The sequence below is a fragment of the Pagrus major genome, chromosome 10, assembly GCF_040436345.1.
Source record: "Pagrus major chromosome 10, Pma_NU_1.0".
Taxonomy (NCBI): Eukaryota; Metazoa; Chordata; class Actinopteri; order Spariformes; family Sparidae; genus Pagrus; species Pagrus major.
The window spans coordinates 24,530,455-24,550,667 of NC_133224.1; the positions used below are offsets into that span (position 1 = coordinate 24,530,455).

Below are 20,213 nucleotides of genomic sequence, written 5' to 3' on the forward strand. Positions count from 1 at the left end.
ATTTTCATCTTATCTTAGTATGTTGCACCTCTAAAGCCTGGAAGAACTATTATTTATTATTATTTATCCCCATCCTTGTTGATTCAGTGGTGGAAAGTTACTTACTCAAGTGCAATGTAGTGTTTCAATCTTCTGTTACTTTATACTTTTACTTTGAGAGGCAAATATACTTTTTTCTCAGCTAAAGTTATTTCAAAGTTTTACTAGTTAGTTAATAGTTACTTGTTACTTCGCAGATTCAGATAATTAGTACAAAATCTAACAAACAATCAGCCTAAATGATGATAGGTCACTATCAATCTGCATGCAGTCATTAAAAGCTGCAACATTAGAGTGATGACCACATTAATGTATCAGTAATCCTAACCCACTCATTTAATATATAATATTCTGAAATGAGTCATGATCCTGTATAATGAGTACTTCTACTTTTGGTATTTTAAATATATTCTTATGCTAAAACTTCTGTGCTTTTATTCAAGTAAAGTTTTGAATGGACTTTCGCTGAGAACAGAGTATGACTACACTGTAGTATTAGTACTTTCACTTTACCACTGGTATCGTAACTCATAATAATGTTACTCATAATCTTAAGGGTTTGGCATCATAACAACTCCTGTAGTGTTAGTGTGCTTTATCCTCTGTCCAAATTTTTTGACTTTTTGAAACATTTTCCCATGTCATTTATTTATTTGACTGTTCAATTGCAGCCAACGTTTCCTGTCACTACATGATGGTGTAATGCTGTTTCAAAGCAAATTCAAACATGCAGAGCATAGATTGTTATTAATTAAAAAAAAACCCAAAACACTTTGATTTGTGTATAACAAATTCCTCCACAGCTTGTCTCAGGGTCTATACCTCAATAATATCTACGTCCCCTAGTGCTTAATCAATAAATGTAAGGCTATCCGTAATCAGGTTCCTGTGTTGTCCTCATCCATAGGCCACATCCCTTGTGTAAAATTGTAGTAGATGGTGATGAAACACATGTATCATAAGGACCGCACAGGTCCACATCCCCTGTGCTGACGTGTATGGGTTTCCTCTGTTTCACGCATGCGTACAGCGCCAGACACGACTCAGCCCTATCAAGTCAGCGGAAAACACCTCGACCAATGCCAGAAGTTCAACTGTTTTCTCTTCAAGATAAAAGCAGAATTTAACGTTTTAAAACAAATACTTGGGTGTGTAGAATGTCAAAATTGTTTAAATAAGTTGTCAAAAAGTAGTTTATTGTAAACGGGCATTTTGTTTGCGTCATTCATGTTGCGTAAGAACATTTATGAGCTATGAAGGATTTTATTTTGAAATATATAACCGGAAACCTTGCCTCGTCGACACGGGTGATGTTCGCCGCGTAGCCAACATAGCGACCGGCGCTTTGGTGGAGTTTGACGTGGCACTCTGCTTTCACTGAGGGCAATACACGGCGAAGAGGACTCAGTCCAATATTCAGGTAAATACCGTTACGATAATATTTACCCACGGTGTAATTCAAATGCTTAATTCTGTGTCAGGCAAGTCTCTATTTGACGGTATACACGTTTGAAATGAATGCACCGTTAGTGCGAAGGAAAACTTTGTAGTAATTTCCGCGTAGCTAGCAAGATGTTTTCTATCCATATGTAATCAACACTGACTGCGCTGCGGTGCTGTCATGTCACAGCACACTTTCGATAAGGTGTTGAGCTATAAGTCTTAACCAGAATATGATTGAACAATGTATGTGTCCGTTCAGCTGGATGTGAATTGAAGGAAGAAGGGATGCTCAGGTTTGTAGCCATCATAACGGTCTTCGACGTGGCAATTCTTGTAACTGGCGGACACAATTAACAGTTGAACAGGACAATTAAGCAGGCTTATTTCTCTTTCCTTTTGCGTTTCGTTTGGATAAAATGTGTTAAATTGCTTTATCGAGTAGTGATAAAGCACCTTAATGGAGTTGCCAGTACGCAGCTGTTATTTGTGTTGACACAGTTGTGCCGAAGTTCAACTTGTTTTTCAAAAAGGTTTACACCCTGAAAAAAGTCTACAGGCCTTTTGCTTCTACAACACATCATTTTAATGCAGATGAAACCAAAACTCACTGACAGTCTTTAGCCAAAACTTAGACAGGCTAAAACCTGCAGTGGACAGGAAGTGTTTTTTAAATGGCCATTATTAGAGGCCTATATGGGAATTCATATAGCCAGAATTAAGCAGATGTGAGCATGCTAGTTTATTACCGGTCACTGATTTGTAGTTCTGACAACAAACCAGAAACTCATGTAGTCACCTGGAGATAATGTTAGTAAGGATAGGCCTGGCTTATCTCTCAACAAGCAATGTCAAAAGTCCATGTGACAGGAGTGTTGATGATTGCATGAGGTCAAATATCAAATGTTGTTGTTGCTTTTGTGTCTTTCTAAACATGCTAGATTTATGAAAGAAATAGATTTAAGAGTGATATTGTTGGGAAGGATGCAAACTGTTCATAAAAGACAGGTTTTCCCTGAAATATTTCTATTTCCTAAAGGAAAAAAACTCATTGTGTTAATTTGTTTGTCAAAATCAAGTAAAAACACTAAGGTACATGTCACTCTTTACCCCCACAGGTTGACAAGACTCATTCATCCTGGCATGAGAAGACAGTAACAGTCATCCCACCAACATGAGTCAACAGGGTTATGTTGCTGCACCCCCGTACTCCCAGGCCCAGCCAGGGATGGGGGGCTACCAAGGTGGATTTGGAGCTGGTCCTGCACAGCCCCTCTACGGGCACTATGGGGGACCGCCTCAAGCATTCAACGCTCCGCCAACAGGTAAAGGACTTCTACTCTTGTGTTTGGATTGTTTCTCAAATAACATGGGCTTTCATTTAACAAGTTCAGTCTTGCCACCGTGCAAGATGCGCTCATTTATTTCTGAATTATATCAATTGTAGCTGTGCTAAAAGCTCACAAGCGTTCAGAGATGAAGTCTGCTGTTTTGGGCTGACATTATTATTATTATTATTATTATTATAACAGGCCCGAAATGCATGCTTTGCAGAATATGACTCGTAACATGTCTTAGTTTGTATTATATCATTATGTTTTATCTTTCATGGAGTGAAGTTTACTTTGTCTCACTATGCTGTATCAAAGGTTTGTATCTGGAATAACTATAGATGTATACTGTTCACATATAGTGTGTGTTACTCATTGCAGGTATGATGAAATCACCAGTTTCCTCTGCTGCCGGCATGCCTCCACCTCCAGTGTCCAGTCAGTACAATCCAAATGCCCAGCAGAACGGTGCACACCCACAAAGGTAACAATCTTCACTAAAGAGCAACTGTTAGCACTGCTAATTTTGTCTTTGGAATCAACATAAGGAGATATTGAATGTGCAAGTGTCACATTTGAAATACACAAAGAAAGAGACAGATGATGAAACAGAAGAGACTACTTTTATTTTTTCTCAACTCTTTATTAAGTAAAAATAACTTTTTTAATTATCAAGGACTGGATGCAAAAGATATATCTGCACCATGTTGGCAAAATGACATACTGCATTGTAAAAACATTTGAATTATTAGTATGAAGCACATTTTGAGACCACACTGTACTTGCTGTATAATGATAACTGTTTTTCTGTCCTTCAGATACCCTGCTCCACCAGCCGCTTCTGCTGCTTATGGACAACCTCTACAGACCCCATACAACAGCATGGCCTCTCCAGCACCACCTCCAACACAGCAGCTCAGCAATCAGATGAGTGCTATGAACCTAGGCAACTATGGTAAGTTTGCTATTTACTTATGTCTACTTGTGACACATCATATCAGCAAAGTAGTCGCTTTTATTGATTATAGTACTTCAGTAGAAGGGATAATGTGCTCACTAGATGTCTAAATTGTGTAGCCCCAGGTCCCATGCAGAGCCCTCCTCCTCCAATAAGCTCTGTAGCCCAGCAGCCATTCCAAACATCTCCTCCTCCAGCAATGGGCCAGCCACAGATGCCCCCAGGCCCACAGTCCCCCCACATGTCTCCACCACAGTCACCCCAAGCAAACATGCCTATGGCAGGCCCTCCCATGGCAGGCCCTCCCATGGCAGGCCCTCCAATGGCAGGACAATCAATGGCAGGCCCTCCAATGGCAGGACAATCAATGGCAGGCCCTCCAATGGTAGGACAATCAATGGCAGGCCCTCCAATGGCAGGACAATCAATGGCAGGCCCTCCGATGGCAGGTCCTCCAATGGCAGGCATGGGTAGACCCTTTGCCGGGCCACCTCCTCCAGGCCCTGGAGGTTTCCAGCAGCCTGGTCCCACCGGAGCTGGTGGTCCACCAGGATACCCACAGCAAGCAGGTAACCCTGACATTGTTAACCCTTAAAAAGTTTATCTCACACCAGTCAAAAAATGTATTCTAAAAGCAGTTTTTGTCAACATTAGATTGTTTTGGTTACTTATTTGTAGTGATACGGACACTGATAATGACACTGGTCATTAGCTCAGTGTGTGGATTTGTTGTCAGAGGAATCTCCTGCATGACAGGCAGACATTAACAACACCAAATGAGCACAGAAAATATTTTAAACGACAACAGAGTTCAAAAGTAAAAGAGGAAATGTTTAATCCTTTCATGCAGTGTGTCTTTGATGCTCGATTCTCCTCTGAGGCTGCTCTGAGCCATAGAACAGTTTTAATGTCGAGTAGTTCTATAATACAGACGAGTCTGGCAACAAAATCAGTCTTTGTCCTTTTAGCTAAACATGAAAACAGTACGTTATATTTGCTAGTATTGGAGCAGTTATATCATATCTTATTCTACATTCTACATGTAGTCAACAAAACAAAATCTCTGCTGCACACAATTGTGTACTTCACACAGTACACATTACTCAATAAATATAATTTAATAGCCATTATATCTTGTTTTAATGTACAGGCCAGTTTGGGGGACAGATGGCTGGGCCCCAGCTAGGCATGCCAGGGGCCTTCCCTGGAGCAGCAGCGGGACTGGCGGGACCACCTCAGAAGAAACTGGACCCTGACTCTATCCCCAGCACAGTGAGTAGACTAATCCTCCTGGGACTGCATACCTTCACATACCAGCTCACCACGTGTCATTCCACATTTTATGTCCTGAACCAGAAGCTTTTTTAATTCCTCATGTACATCATGTCTTTCTTTTCAATGACTTAATTCATTATATTTTGGGAAATGTGAAATGATTAAGCAAACTAAGATTACAGAAAAATGGTTACAGATATTTTGATTTACATTTCGTCATATAATCAAGCCAAAGCAAACATGTTTTCCATGCAGTGAAGCTGTCACTATTAATACATGACATGATAAAGACATTGTACCTGATAACTCATGAAGAGTTGCAGTTTAATGCCTAACGTGTCTGTTTTAGACCCAAGTGATTGAGGATGATCAAGCGAGACGAGGGGGGCAAGTCTTCAGCACAAACATGAGAGGACAGGCTCCACCTCTGGTCACCACTGACTTCACAGTAGAGGACCAAGGTAATAACATTTAAACTTCTCTTCAAGAACAAAAAACTTGTAGTTGATGATGCAACTGAAGTAGTTCATCCCTTGTCCCCCATTTTACTTATTGATTTATTTTTGGAAAGACGACCAAAATAGTTTTAAACACATTTTCTTTCTACAATATCTGGATTTGTATGCAACATATGTCATCTTGACCACATCAAGTTCAGCCTGTACTTTTTCATTTATATGCTTGTACTCAAAATGCACACATTTCCTTGATTATTTTAATGAGTGACTACTGATTTCTGGAAATGTTAAATGAAACATGAAAAATTGCAGTCCACACTTCTCTCTCAGGGGATGATAACCTTTATTTTGCTCACCGCAGGCAATGCCAGTCCCAGGTTCATGCGCTGCACCACCTACGCCCTACCCTGCACTGCCGATCTGGCCAAACAGTGCCAAGTGCCCTTGGCTACCATCATCAAACCATTTGCCAGCTTGCCAAAGGATGAGGTAAGTCATGGTTTTAGATGTAACTTGAAGCCAGTTGCTTTATCAAAAAATGATGTTCAAATAATATCAACAATAGATAATTCCCTGCTAAGATAAACCAAAAAAAGACATAAAGACTGAACAGATTCATAGCAGCTTGGTTGTGATGAAGCACATTTGCTGAGTCCAACTCTTGCAGTGAATGATAAATGTAATATAGACCATCGTCCCCCACAGATTGAGAATTTATTTGTGATGGTTGGCCTTGTGTTGTGCAGCATTCATCACTTGAGTAGGCTGTGATGCAGCGTAATGTGAGAGTTTTGATCATTATTTTTCCCACTCTATATATATCTTTACTTATTAATGGATTGTGCATATTCTTAACCAGTCTGCACTCTTCGCATTCCCATGCAAGCTCTTGAAAGGAAAGAAAATCCTGTAAATCAAAAAATCTACTTGGGTGGGCCTAAATTATATTTATGGGGAGAATGCATGCAAAAACAATCATCCCACACCAAAGCCCTTCTACCCATAGTCATCTCTCAGACTTCTGAAACTTACAAGAAAACACATGTTATGTTTTTTGTGGAAAACTAAATGGCGGTGCAATGTGGTTGGCTATGTGGAAGATGACCCACTCCCTCTGTAGATATAAAAGGCTCAGCCTTCGGTAGCAAAACCACAATGATTCCAAGTTTCAGGTGATTATATAATAATAAAAAGAAGTATATATTTATGTTCACAGATCCACCTAAATTCTATACACTAGACCTTTTAATAAGATAAATTAAAAAAATAAAAGTAAATCGTGGACAGTAGAATATAACCACAGAATCTCTCCTTTTAACAGATGACTCTGTTTACTACAAAAGTTAATTTGTCCTGTGAGTGACCTCCTGTTGGATCATATGTGATCCAACAATCTTGCCTCAGATATTTACCCCCCTCCACTCGACTTGTCCCAGGCACCAATTGGCCTTTTTAGGCAATGTTCTCCTTCTCTCATCTGACTTTAGGGTAATTAGCTAATGTCAGATCTGCAGGGACCTCTGAAGAAGAAAGGAGGTTTATACAAAGGGAATTAAACTCGAGTGTGTTGCACTTGATTCCATCTAGAGCAAAATCATACTACAGTTACTCCAAAAAACTTTTAAACTTATTCAGTCCTGTCAGTTTGTGCATAACTCAGAAGAGCATGCTGTTGTGCTTGGGTGTTATATGCATTGTGTTCTTCTTGCATTGGGTAAACAGCCCTAAGATAATGTAAACACTTTTAATCTCCATCTTAAAGTCTCCAGTTTAATAATAAACCTGTCACTGCCTCCTCTGCATGTGTTTTATGGTTGTTGAGTTCTTCCAGCAAACATTTTAAATTAACGCTGTGTCAAAGCCTGTTGGGAGTGTTAAATAAATAGTTAAGACATCTGCAGGCCTGCATAAGGCACTTAGTAACAGTGCTGTGGTATGTATATTAAACAGCATTTACATTCCACACCAGACAAATGTTCTGTATATGAGAGTGCAGTGTGTGTTGTTTGGGTGCCATGGAATCAGTGCAGTATGTGCAAGGATATGGTCCAAGTACAGCAAGGGTTGCATTACTGAAAATATGGGAAATCTTTCAGGGAATGTGGACACTTAATAATTCTATAAACAAAGAAAAAGTAGATAATAAGATCTTATAGCTGTTACAGTCATGGATTTCCTTTTTTAGGACCAGTTACATGAGTTTTTTTCTCATTTAATTTAGAAACAGCTATTGAAAATATGACCATAATGCTTTTTTGGGTCTCTCTGTGTAGACTCCTCTGTATGTTGTGAACCACGGCGAGACAGGCCCGATCCGCTGCAACCGATGCAAGGCCTACATGTGTCCCTACATGCAGTTTATCGAGGGAGGTCGCCGCTTCCAGTGTGGTTTCTGCAGCTGTGTCAATGAAGGTATGAATGTCATCCAAAATGTGTTAGGCAGTCAGAAAACTAGATCGCACTCCAGCTCCTACTTCTAAACCGCTTACAACAAGTTCTGTGGATTATCTTGAGTAACCGGGTCATGACTTCTGAAAAGAGACACTGCTGTTGAGTTTTTCAAATGTATTTTTTTCCTGCTTTGAGCACCACAAGCTGGAGTGCTGCCTAGTTCCATTTTAATCGAGAGAAGGCAGACTTCTCTACAGCTAATATCTCCTAAACTCGGCAACTCGCATCAAAACAATCTAGAAGAGGAAAATATTTTTATTTTAGGGTGAACTGTCCATTTAAAGGACACTAAAACAAGTAAAAGTTACTATAAATATGTTGTGCACATTTTTCTATAAATCATTTTTTGTCTCACCCTAGTGCCAGTCTTCTATTTCCAACATCTCGACCACATGGGCCGGAGGGTGGACTTCTACGAGAGGCCTGAGCTGTCTCGGGGTTCCTACGAGTTTGCAGCCACCATGGACTACTGCAAGGTACAGGGCACTACACTCCTAAAGATCTGATGACTGCTGTTCAATACACATTATGCAGAGTGGATGAAGTGGATCAATACAGACAAGCACATACATCCAGGGATTTGTTTGCTAGTGTAAAGTTTATGCTTAGATAGAAGTGCCTATTACTCTATGGTATTATTCTTAGGGGCCTTTCGGCACCCTACATTGTTCATCACAAAACTGAATGCAGGACAGGAAGTGTTCAGCTCAGTTCTTTTGCAAACACTGAAAAGACAGCGATGCCAATCAGTTCCATGTCCCCATGGAGGTTGAGAACAACATTAGAGGGTCAGAGGAAGCTGGCAAGGCTGAGTCACTCCACTGGCCTACTTCTGCTCTGTTTATTAAGACTTATAAACAGTCTCTGCAGGCCAGTTATTAAACAAAAGCCTGCAAGGTGAGTGTCCTGTCATGGTTTGTTACTGTGGAAACATAACAATGTCTTACACTTAGTCGCCCTCACACACACTCCATTGCCCTTTTTTCATGAATTCATAACTGTCATGGTCTCCTCACAGCTATCCAAAGTTATGAGGAAGCACTAATGGAAACATATCTGATATTAGAGAACTAATAACAGAAATTTAAGGTGGATAAAGATTAAGACCCTAAATTAGAGGATACGAGACTAAAAATAATAATAATTTATTTTCCCACGACTGGTTTGTTCAACAGCTTAAATGTGCACAAGGAACATTTTTGCTCATTTCCTTTTGAAATTGGGCATTTCATGCATCGTGCCTGCCAAGCCACGTTCGCCTGGAAAGATTTCAAAATAGCAACTAACTCATTTCACCTCCTGCCTTCTTCTCACACAGAACAACAAGCCTCCGAACCCTCCCGCCTACATCTTCATGATCGACGTGTCCTACAGCAACATCAAAAGCGGGCTGGTCAAACTGATCTGTGATGAGCTGAAGACTCTGCTGGAGGATCTGCCCAGGTACATAAGATAAATCAGCAAAACACACACACACACTCACTAGGGATGTGTGTGGTTAGTCAATGAATCCTTTCAACACCTGAAATACTAGTTTGTTTGTTTTTTATTTTATTTTTTGTATTATTATATGCAATCATCCAATGAAAATGCTGTTGTAATAATCAGGTATGTTTCCTAAAGATTTTTTTTGTTTTTTTGACGTTGTTTATTAACTAATTATTTGGTAATTTGTCATGGTTTTTAGGATGATGTGCAATGTTTAGGATGCATGGCCCAAAGTGCCACACATTTCAGCTGCATTTAAAATACAGTTTGATTATTGAATAATGTAATTAACAGTTTCAAATAGCTCCTATATATTACAGAACATTTATTTGGACAGTGCTTAACATTATAGATTAAAATATGCTAAATTTAGTCTGTTTTCTGACTATGTTCTTACTTTGACTAGTCTTTGACTAGTTTAAACTTCCATTTAAAAGGGAAATTAGTCGTTAGGAACATTCCTACCACTCACATAATATGCTAAAATGCTGTTATTACAGGTCAACATATACTTTGCCAAAAAAAGACTTTCCTCAAGTCTTTAACGCCAAGCCAACTATTTGTTCTCATCAGCTGAATGTTCTTGCATGAAGTTTTACAGATGGTGGGTATCAGTTAGGAAGGGCCAAGGCTGCCAGAAATGGAAAGCATTACAGTGCAGGCTCTCATCTCTCAAAGGCAACCAAAACAAAAACAAAGCAAAAGGCTTTGTTCTGCAGACAACACTGGTTTACTTCCGGAAGTCAGTTTGTGATATATCAGAGGAGCGGATGCTTCCTCCTAAAATAACTTGGACATTTCTCTTTTCCTCTCCACCTCATTAGTCCCAGCAGCAATATATCCATATTTGTCTGCTGCCATGACATCATCCTTAAAACACTTTGTAGAAGTGTACTTCGGATAAACCACCTCTTCAGCTGTGTTTGAATCTTTATTTTTGTTTATACAGGCACTAGATGAAAGCATTTGGATATCCTGCTATTTAATATGGTTCATGTAGTTCTGCCCTATTTGCCGAAATACATGTTCATTTAGTCAAGATGAAGCAAGAGCCAGATCTAAGTCGATGCCGCTGTAGACAAAGACTTTCTTTAATTGTCGCTGTAATTTTTCAGTTGCTGTCTGGTATGAGAAAGAACTAAATAAATTGATCCACTCTTATTTCATAGAGGAGCTGCTGGCATATAGTTGAGCAGTGGCATAGTTTCTTCAAAGCCACGTAACATGCTCCTGAGTGTCCTCATGATTTAAGAAGAGAGATCTACAAACTGCAGTTGGCAGTGTCACTAAAGAATGCTTTTAAATAACTATGATGGTGAAAGGTTTTGATATATGGTTTTGGTTCTAGCTAGCTACCAGTTCCACACCCTGATTCAGAGTGTTCTGGTAAATCTCAGGGGTTGTCATGTCTTTATTTCATCTAGTGGCACTTATCTACTACGACTGAAATAAAACATTTTGCTAACATTTTATTTTACAAGTCAGTCTTTCTATCTTAAAAATATGGAATATGGTACTAATTAAAGGGAATTCACAGTAAGTCAGACTTTAGACTTTAGACTTTTTTATTCATCCCACATCGGGGAAATTTACTTGTTACAGTAGCAGGTAGACAGACATACAATAAATACAAGAGCAGGTAGACAGACATACAATAAGTACAAGGGACATTAAACAAGTAGACTTAAAAATACTACAAAAAGATTTAAATAGGAGAAAGAAAAGACAAAATATAAATATGTAAAAAAATAAAAATGGTATTATTGCACAGGGTAATTGCACAAGATGGCGGAGGTAGGTAGGTAAGTAGTGTAAAAAAATCTTTTGGCAACCATACAGTACACACATATGAAGAATCAAGTTTCCAATAATAAACACATCTTAAATTCAGATTTACTTTGGTTTAAAAGGAGCAGTTCTTGCAAATCAATATTTTTGTTACAAGCAGTACACATTTGCATACAGTAGAGCTTTTCAGAACTTCCCAGGAAATACTTTTCTGCTCTATTCTAACAGTGTAAATCCAGCAGCAAGTTGACTGTAATCCTGAGAACAAGACAAAGAGAAAGTACAAAAAAAAAAAAAAAAAAGGCAGGCATGACTCACAAGTAAATGGGTTTAGTTGTTTTCCTCGCCAACCAACATTTACTTGGATTTTGTAAACCTTCAGCAGCTAATGTCTTCCTTTCCCTTTGGACCACCATTCAGGAAGAGATCTTAAACATTAACAAACAAGTCCATCTTGATTGTTATTCCACTCCTTGATGAATGTTTTTACTTGGTAATTTGACATGGTTAAATTAACATGGCATAATGCTTAAGAGGGCCGGCCATCCTAAAGATAAACCAGATTTAGTTTTCTTTTGCCCCAGAAAAGTGCCAGTTTTATTATCTTACCTAAGCAACAGCTTCTATGCTTTATTGTTTCATAGAACAGGGACATTATGTTAGTGGTAGAGATAAATAAAAGCGTTGCGCAGTAAGATTTTAGCAATGACTGCCAGATGACAGTGGATCCTTGTAAACATGACGGCAGGCATAAACACATCTTTGACAAAATAGATTTTATACACTGCACACATGCAGCCGTTGTTAACATTTAACCAGACTTACTAGAACCATCCTGGAATTCACAAATTGCTTGTTCTTTCCCTCCCCAGAGAGGATGGCGTGGAGAGCTCTGCAATTAAGGTCGGCTTCGTCACCTACAACAAGGTCCTTCACTTCTACAACGTGAAGAGCGCTCTGGCCCAGCCCCAGATGATGGTGGTTTCAGACACAGCTGAGATGTTTGTCCCGCTGCTCGACGGCTTCCTCGTCAACTATCAAGAATCTAGGGCTGTTATCTACAAGTAAGACAACACTTTTAATTTTGCTGGACTGCCCTGTGTTATATCAGTGAAAGGGAAACTGTTTGATATGTTATAGAGGTTAAATATTTCAAGAACAATCTTTTTCTGGAGAAGAAAAGCAAGAGAAAAACAAAACAATAGAGTCTTTTCCTTAAATTGACAGAGCCATAATCCTGTCCCTCTCCTCTCTAGTCTCCTGGACCAGATTCCTGACATGTTTGCAGACACCAACGAGAGCGAAACAGTCTTTGCTCCTGTCATCCAAGCCGGCGTGGAGGCATTCAAGGTTAGCGACATCTATCAACACGCAGTGGGACATGAGGGGCCTTCCCAAACGTCCCTGAATCATGTGTACGGCTGCTTTAGGATTGGACGCAGATTATTTGAACATCATTAGCTCCTATTTGACAAGCCAGATTTGATAAGCAGCAGTGTTTCTATATCTTTTTACAACTATATGCTGAATGAATTCTAATGAAATGTGCCAAAACACACAACACTGTGTTTTTCTAAAATTATATTTGGTATAATATTTTTGATGTATTGCTGAACTCATTTAACCTTTCAACTCAGTGAAGTTTCTTTTTTCTCTTCCTGATATGTTTGTGTTTACATTATAAAGTCCAACAAACTTTCCCAGTGATGTGAGGTCAGTATTTTGGCACTCAGGAAAGGAAAAGTTCACACACAGCTTTTAATTGGAAGCAGTTGTGACATTACACAACAGCAAAGAGTCTGAGACTTATTTATTTGCCCATGCCTGTTCATGTTCATATTTTCATTTTGGGTATTGCTTAAGCTTTTCTTTATTAGTTTATTTTGCCACACAGGCGAGCATTTTATTATCACCCTCTGCAGGACTTGGTGTTGTGACCTCATGATTTCACTGTAAAGCTATGATCAACATGTCAGGCAGGAGCATGCTGCACACCTGGTTTGGGATCTCTCTTTTTGAGATCTTTTCTCTCCCATCATTCTTTCCCCTCCAGGCAGCAGAATGTAGCGGAAAGCTTTTCATCTTCCACTCCTCCATGCCCACAGCTGAGGCTCCTGGCAAACTGAAGAACAGGGATGATAAAAAGCTGGTCAACACTGACAAAGAGAAAGTGAGCAACTTCAGAAATACTTTATTAATCCCAGAGAGGAAATGGTAAACTTTATGTTTAGTGAATTTAGATTGTATAGCTTATTCTGAACTCCAAATACAGACTGCTGGCGGATGTAGATTAATAGGACAGGGCAGAGCACGGCTTAATTTCCTTGTGTTAAGCATAAAAATTAGATTTTCTAAAAACGACACATCTCTTTATTCTGTAAAGACAGTTTAGACAAAATCATTATTTCTTTTGAGGTATTCCTTCCATTACAATACATTTTTTGTTTATTTAAGCCAGGGTTCTTATGGGTTCTTGAAATCCTTGAAAGTTCATGAATTGTTTTTGAAAATAGACATAAATAGACATGTCATTTTAAAGTGCTTCTATTAATACATTTTGTGCAACAGCAGAAATGTAAGTTCTTTTGATATTTAATTTACATCACGTTAGTAAATAGGCCGTCTGCATGTGTGTCTGTGCCTCGGTGTCAGTGCAACAGTCACGTGTGCATGCTTAATTGAAGTAGAATAACACCGGCTATGGCAAGTAAGAAAGCTAACGTTAACAAGCCTTAAAGCCTGGTATTTTCATTATACAAATTCTCAGTGTTGTAATAGTAGATAACCTTGGCCCGTGTCTTAAACTCTGTTATGTTGGGTCCTTCAATTTGATCGAAGATGGCCAAGAAAGTCTGAGAAGAGTCCTTGAAATGACGTTTAAGAAGGTGTGGGAACCTTGTAAAAGCTGTACTTGTGGAGAGCGTTGTAATGGAATCTATCTTCATGTTTTGTTTGAAATCTGAGAATGCTACCACACTTAACCAAATGAAAATCTTTTTTTTTTTCTGTTAGACCCTGTTCCAGCCTCAGAAAGGAGTGTATGAGCAGCTGTCAAAGGACTGTGTAGCACAGGGCTGCTGTGTGGATCTCTTCCTCTTCCCCAGCCAGTATGTAGACTTGGCAACCATGGCTGATGTGCCGTCGCACACCGGAGGCTCCGTCTACAAGTACAACAACTTCCAGGTACAACAGGCCTCTCAACGCACACACAGTGATGCTGCAAGCAGACACATAAATGATATGGATTTCTTGTCATGACACTGAGTAGTCATAATTTAACAGGCAGAGGCATTTGCAGCCTAATAAAAGCTAGTTGTATCCACTTAATGGCTTTGGCACAGTACCCACAGTCTATTATCGCCCTGTCCCATAGGACTGGTGCAACAAGCATGGGAAATCGCTTCACACTGTACAAACACACCGCATACTGAAGCAGTACAATGCAGTTTAAGAGACATGGCTAAACCTACACTGAAACAGATGATAAATAACAGTACAATACAGGCATTAAACAGTAAGAGCTGCAGCATTTTATTACTCCATAAAAACACATTTATGTTCCAGTTAAGCTCAAATGTGACACTTCAGGAAATCACCTCTCTTGGTATTAGACTAAATTACCTATGTTAAGGTAGTTTACAAGTCCCCAGTTTGTCTGTCATTGGCATGTGACCAAACTGGGACAACACTGCCATCTGCTGGTTAAAACCTAGCATATATAATTTTTTTTCTGACTCAAATGTACTCGTTGCTGTCAGGTGGAGATCGATGGGGAGCATTTCCTGAGAGACCTGAGGAAAGACGTGGAGAAGAGCATCGGATTTGATGCCATCATGCGTGTTCGTACCAGTACAGGTGAGGAATAGTCCAAGACTTACCTGAGATTACCCATGTGCTACAAGGAGATGCCTCTCAGTGATTTAAATATTTGTGAATGTTTCCCTTCAGGCTTCAGAGCCACAGACTTCTTTGGTGCCATCCATATGAACAACACCACAGATATAGAGATGGCAGCTGTGGACTGCGACAAGGCTGTGACTGTCGAGTTGAAGCATGACGACACGCTCAGTGAGGAGACCGGGGCGCTCATGCAGGTATGTGTGTTTTGAAATGTGCCTTTTGTCAGGAGTGGGGGTGTCAAGGTTTTGTTATGAACTGTTATGAAATGTTTTAATTTCTGTTTGTTTCCCAGTGTGCCTTGTTGTACACCACCATCGGTGGACAGCGACGTCTCCGCATCCACAACCTCAGTCTTAACTGCAGCTCGCAGTTGTCGGAGCTGTACAAGAGCTGCGAGACTGACTCGCTCATCAACTTCTTTACCAAATCAGGTTACTGCCCTTCTTTAAAAAGCCACACTTATGGCTTTATTATAAGTTTGCATGTGGTTACACTACAGCTAAATGCAGAAGAGATGTATTTCCCTCCCATAACGTATGACCAGTCATTCCATACAGTCAGCTCTCTTTATATGGTGGTATAATGTAGTGCAGACGCAGCCTGCTGATGTACTGCAGTATCATCCTGACCTTTGTTGAATGTACCCCATGCATCACTTTATTATCTACTAATACGCACTTGACTTATGAGTAGAAGAAGAATGAGTTGTAAAAATACGGACCACATGTTACAGATGAGCCTTGCTGTAATCTGCACATAGCGAGCCTTAAGTACAGCTGTATTACTGACCTTCAGTTGCCTTCTTTCATCGGCCCAGCTCCCCTTGTGTGCTCTCGCTTCCCCTGCCTGATTTTTTTATTTCATCATTCATCCTTTGTGCTTTACTCCCCTCCTTAACCTCAGCTGCCAGTGTTAGGCCCTCTGTGCTCCTCTCCTGTCTTTTAACCAACCTTCTCTCATGCCCACTCAGCTTATCGTGCCATATTGAACCAGCCTCTGAAGAATGTCAGGGAGATCCTGGTCAACCAGACAGCCCACATGCTGGCATGCTACAGGAAGAACTGTGCCAGCCCCTCCGCTGCCAGCCAGGTCAGTGCAGGACAACACCTGGAAAGATATTAGTTGAATTTAAGCTTTTAGATTTTAGGATACAAAGAGCTCCTTGATGTCCACTGACTGAAGTGTCTATAACTAAAGATTTTATTGAGCACCCTCTTAGAAAGTAACTGACTTCTTCTGCTTGTATTGATATACAGCTGATCCTGCCTGATGCCATGAAGGTGTTCCCAGTCTACATGAACAGCCTGATGAAAACTGCTCCGTTGGTTGGCAGCACAGAGCTCTCAACGGACGACAGAGCCCATCAAAGGCTGTCGGTCATGGGCATGGGGGTGGAGGACACGCAGCTGCTGTTCTACCCACGACTCATCCCACTGGTAGGGGACAAACTCACACACGCTTAGTGTACAGCAACTTATTTGGGACACTTACAATCCTTTAAATCTTTAGACTTTAAATCCTCATCTTAAATGACAGTGGGAAATTTGTTCTTTCTTTCAGCACAACTTGGACGTTGGCAGCGAGGCTCTGCCCACTCCACTGCGCTGTTCAGAGGAGCGTCTGATCGACTCTGGAATATTCCTGCTGGAGAACGGCCAATCCATGTTTCTTTGGCTGGGACAAGCGAGCGCGCCAGACCTCATCCAGAACCTGTTTAACCTGCCCTCGCTCGCCCACCTGCAAGGACACATGGTCAGAATAACAACACTTTGACCTTAACATATAAACCAAATGAAACAGTGAGACAGTTTGTGTGGTCAGATGTAAGATTTTATTATGAATTCAGTCTTTTCTGAGATATTGTCTATTCTCAGAAGTGGACTTACAGAAGGCTTTATTGGCTAACTAAACACCCAGACATTCTCTTACCATGCTGTAATGCCTCCAGGTGAAGTCCACTTTTGAGAAATAGCCACTTCATAACTCAGCAAAGATTGGATTTGTAATAAAATCTTACATCTGAACATGATTTGATCCAATATGAATCATGTGATAGATCCAAATAGAAGATCAGTTGAGCCTGTAAAATGAGCCAAACTGACTGAGTGAGTGTCTGTGAGTTTAATCACAGTATCAGTGACTCAGAGTTTCAAAGGCAGAGCTCAAACAACACTTGAACATGTGGCTCTGGTACTTATGAGAGGGAAGCAGAGCAGAAATGTGTTGAAGTAAGCAGACAACATCAGGAAAAGAACAAAAAAGTTCATAAAACAAGGCTTTTTGTTTTCCATCCCCAAATCAAAACATCGCAATGGTAATGTTGTAACGTATTCCTATATTTAATTGTGTTTTTCAGTGTACCCTGCCAGAACTGGACAACCCGTTGTCAAAGAGGATCCGATCCATCATCAGCGGCCTGCTTGAAAAGAGGCCGAACTCTATGAAGGTAAAAAATCAAGCACAGGAAAAGTAAATGACTAAACATTAACATTAAACAGAAGCATTTAATGATCTCCCTCCCTCTAGTGGAGAGAATATGTAACTACATCCCCCTTCATCTGTTATAAACAGCCTCATTTCTTATTTTAACTGTCATTTTGCTCTATAAACCAGCTCATCAAAGTATAATGCAAAAATGTAAATCATAATATTGTATAAAAACGTTTCAAACAAGTTAATTGAAAGGAAACAAATGACAAAGAGGTTTACATAGATTTGCAACATGTTTTAAATAAATTCTGAAAAACCATTAGGCACATGCTAATGTATCGATGGAGTATATTTGAGTACGAAGGTCAATGTGAACGTAGAACAAAGCTACCAAACCTGCATTTGGGCAAGAAACGGATGACATTTTCTAACTTTTACCCCTCTCAGCTCCAGATCGTGAGGCAGAAGGACAAACCAGAGATAGTGTTCCGTCAGTTCCTGGTGGAGGATAAAGGCCTGCACGGTGGAGCTTCCTACATGGACTTCCTTTGCTACGTTCACCGAGAGATCAGGCAGCTGCTCACTTAACCCCCAAGTTTGACCTCGGCGCCCCCTGCCTGACTGGCCTGGGAGAAACATGGCATCTAATGGGCCACGCACAAATAGAGAGTCATCCTCACTTGGCTCCGTTTGAATTCTTAAGGACAGTCCACAGAACTTTTTTGGTGTTTTTTGCAAAGACAGAGGAAAAAATGGGGAACCAGGGGGAGCCTTTTGAGATTCAACCTTGAGAGTCCAATGCTGCCTTTCCAACACGCTTTAGTACACAGTATGATCTTCAAATAACCACTTGTCACCTGAGGAACTTCCAAGCAAAATGAAATGGACGACACATCCAGCATTTCCCGCACAGATACTTGTGTGTGATGGACTGTTGAGACGGGAATGACATCAGAGCCTGACGCTGGAATGCATTTTGGCATGAAGCCTTTTGGCATAAGCAATACAGCATCTATCTCCACTGTGCAGCCAATCGAGTAAAGCGTTTTTTCATTTCACTTTGTAGATTTAGTGTCAAGACAAGGGGTTATTTGTGGCCAAATACTGTAGAGGCTCACTTTAAAACTCGTTCGCTAGTCTTTGTTATAAATGACTCTCTTATTAAAGTAACTACGTAAGAGTCTCAGTAATTCTAAAAACTCTTTTTTAAAAAGCTCAAAGAAATTTTACAGTATTTAAACGACGCATAGAAGTTTCTACATTTTCTCATTTTTGCTGTCCTAGTGAAAAATGTACTAAAACAAACATTTAAATAGTGTATCCACATTCCAGTTACTTCATGATTTCGCAGAAACAATTGCAAAATAAAAGCCAACGATGTCAGAAGTGAAAATTATTCCTGCCATTACGCCACAAGTGATTCAAAGCATTTGTTTCACGCATACCCTCGCTGAAAAAAAAAAAAAAAATCACATTCTTTGACCATTTATAGCCGAGATTTGATCTTCACAGTGTGCAGTGACGCAGAAAACGGTTTGTTTTGGCGTTCTGAGATTACAATGAAATGAACACAGCTGTTCAACAAATATGTCCTGATGAAAAATGACTTTTTTCCCCTCCTACCCAGCACGGGTGAGAATTGGAATTTAAAGAAAAAAGGATGATTAAGGGAGAATGAAATTTGAGTGGACCAAATATAAAGCTGTCACTGTCACACAAAACTTACAAGAAGGGGAGAAATATGATCTGTTCTTGTTGAAGTGATTCATTTTCACAAATCACACTTGTGCCAAAAGTGTGAGGACAATTGTAAAATGATCAGTTACTATTGGATCATCAGATTTCCGTCATCGTAACTAAAGTCCACAAAATTGTTTGTAATGATGATATGCAACATTCCAGTCTTAAGTTTCAGCACAGCATTGTACTGTATCACATCGCTTGTTTTTATTGAGGTAATTGTGTAATTCATGTATGCATCTGTACGATTTTGTGTATGTGTGGCCTCCAGAAAGTCTTTTTGTACATGAAATACACAACAACTCTCTCAAAATATTACCATCTGCCTTAAGTTGATATAATACTTGTTAAAGAAATACGTTAAAATATATATATATATATGTACTAGAGGTCTGTGGCTGATTTCTTTTTGGTTTGTATGCAAACTTATCTCAGGTAATTTGAGTACCTTACTATTCCGAGATGGAGGAAGTGATTTCAATTGAACTGGAAAGATGGACGCTTGTGTTTTTTTTCTTTTTTTTTGAGATTTATGGAAATTCATGGGCGTGGGGTGCCAAACCCTCAACAAATTTTGTCTGAATTAAAATCTTGACATAACTATTATTGTGCAATTTATTTTTGCCGTGAGTACTACATTTAGTTCACAAGTACAGAACGTTTATCGGACAACAAATTAAATAAGTTCTCTTATTTGAATGTTTGTCTGAGTATTCATTCATAACTATCTGATCTGTATGTTGTTTTTGAAGAAAATATAATAAACGTAAAAAAAAAAATGCATCAAAGGTAGCAATTATCAAAATGTAGGTAACATTAAATAATAACCATTAACACATAATACATGTCCATTGTTAATTTACACATTAACCAAAGTTTTAATCAACTATAAATTTACCATTTGCTAATAACGGT

General features: G+C 39.6%; 1 protein-coding gene across 1 annotated transcript; it reads left to right on the forward strand.

The window, feature by feature from the left end:
* The first annotated feature begins 1,369 nt into the window (after positions 1–1,369).
* Positions 1,370–19,898, forward strand: sec24d (SEC24 homolog D, COPII coat complex component). Its single transcript, XM_073474713.1, has 23 exons — positions 1,370–1,459; positions 2,598–2,804; positions 3,192–3,294; positions 3,629–3,765; positions 3,888–4,337; positions 4,919–5,040; positions 5,393–5,504; positions 5,863–5,990; positions 7,775–7,913; positions 8,313–8,428; positions 9,271–9,395; positions 12,101–12,292; positions 12,485–12,578; positions 13,282–13,398; positions 14,241–14,411; positions 14,987–15,083; positions 15,177–15,322; positions 15,421–15,559; positions 16,099–16,217; positions 16,385–16,564; positions 16,689–16,880; positions 17,485–17,574; positions 18,006–19,898. The coding sequence occupies exons 2-23, from the start codon at positions 2,654–2,656 to the stop codon at positions 18,144–18,146; spliced, it is 3,261 nt and encodes a 1,086-aa protein (XP_073330814.1). The 5' UTR covers positions 1,370–1,459; positions 2,598–2,653; the 3' UTR covers positions 18,147–19,898.
* Positions 19,899–20,213: the final 315 nt, after the last annotated feature.

Coding starts and splice junctions, on each gene's coding strand:
- sec24d (XM_073474713.1), top strand. CDS start 2,654: ATGAGTCAACAGGGTTATGTTGCTGCACCCCCGTACTCCCAGGCCCAG. Junction 5,505..5,862: donor CTTCACAGTAGAGGACCAAG/GTAATAACATTT, acceptor TGCTCACCGCAG/GCAATGCCAGTCCCAGGTTC. Junction 7,914..8,312: donor CTGCAGCTGTGTCAATGAAG/GTATGAATGTCA, acceptor GTCTCACCCTAG/TGCCAGTCTTCTATTTCCAA.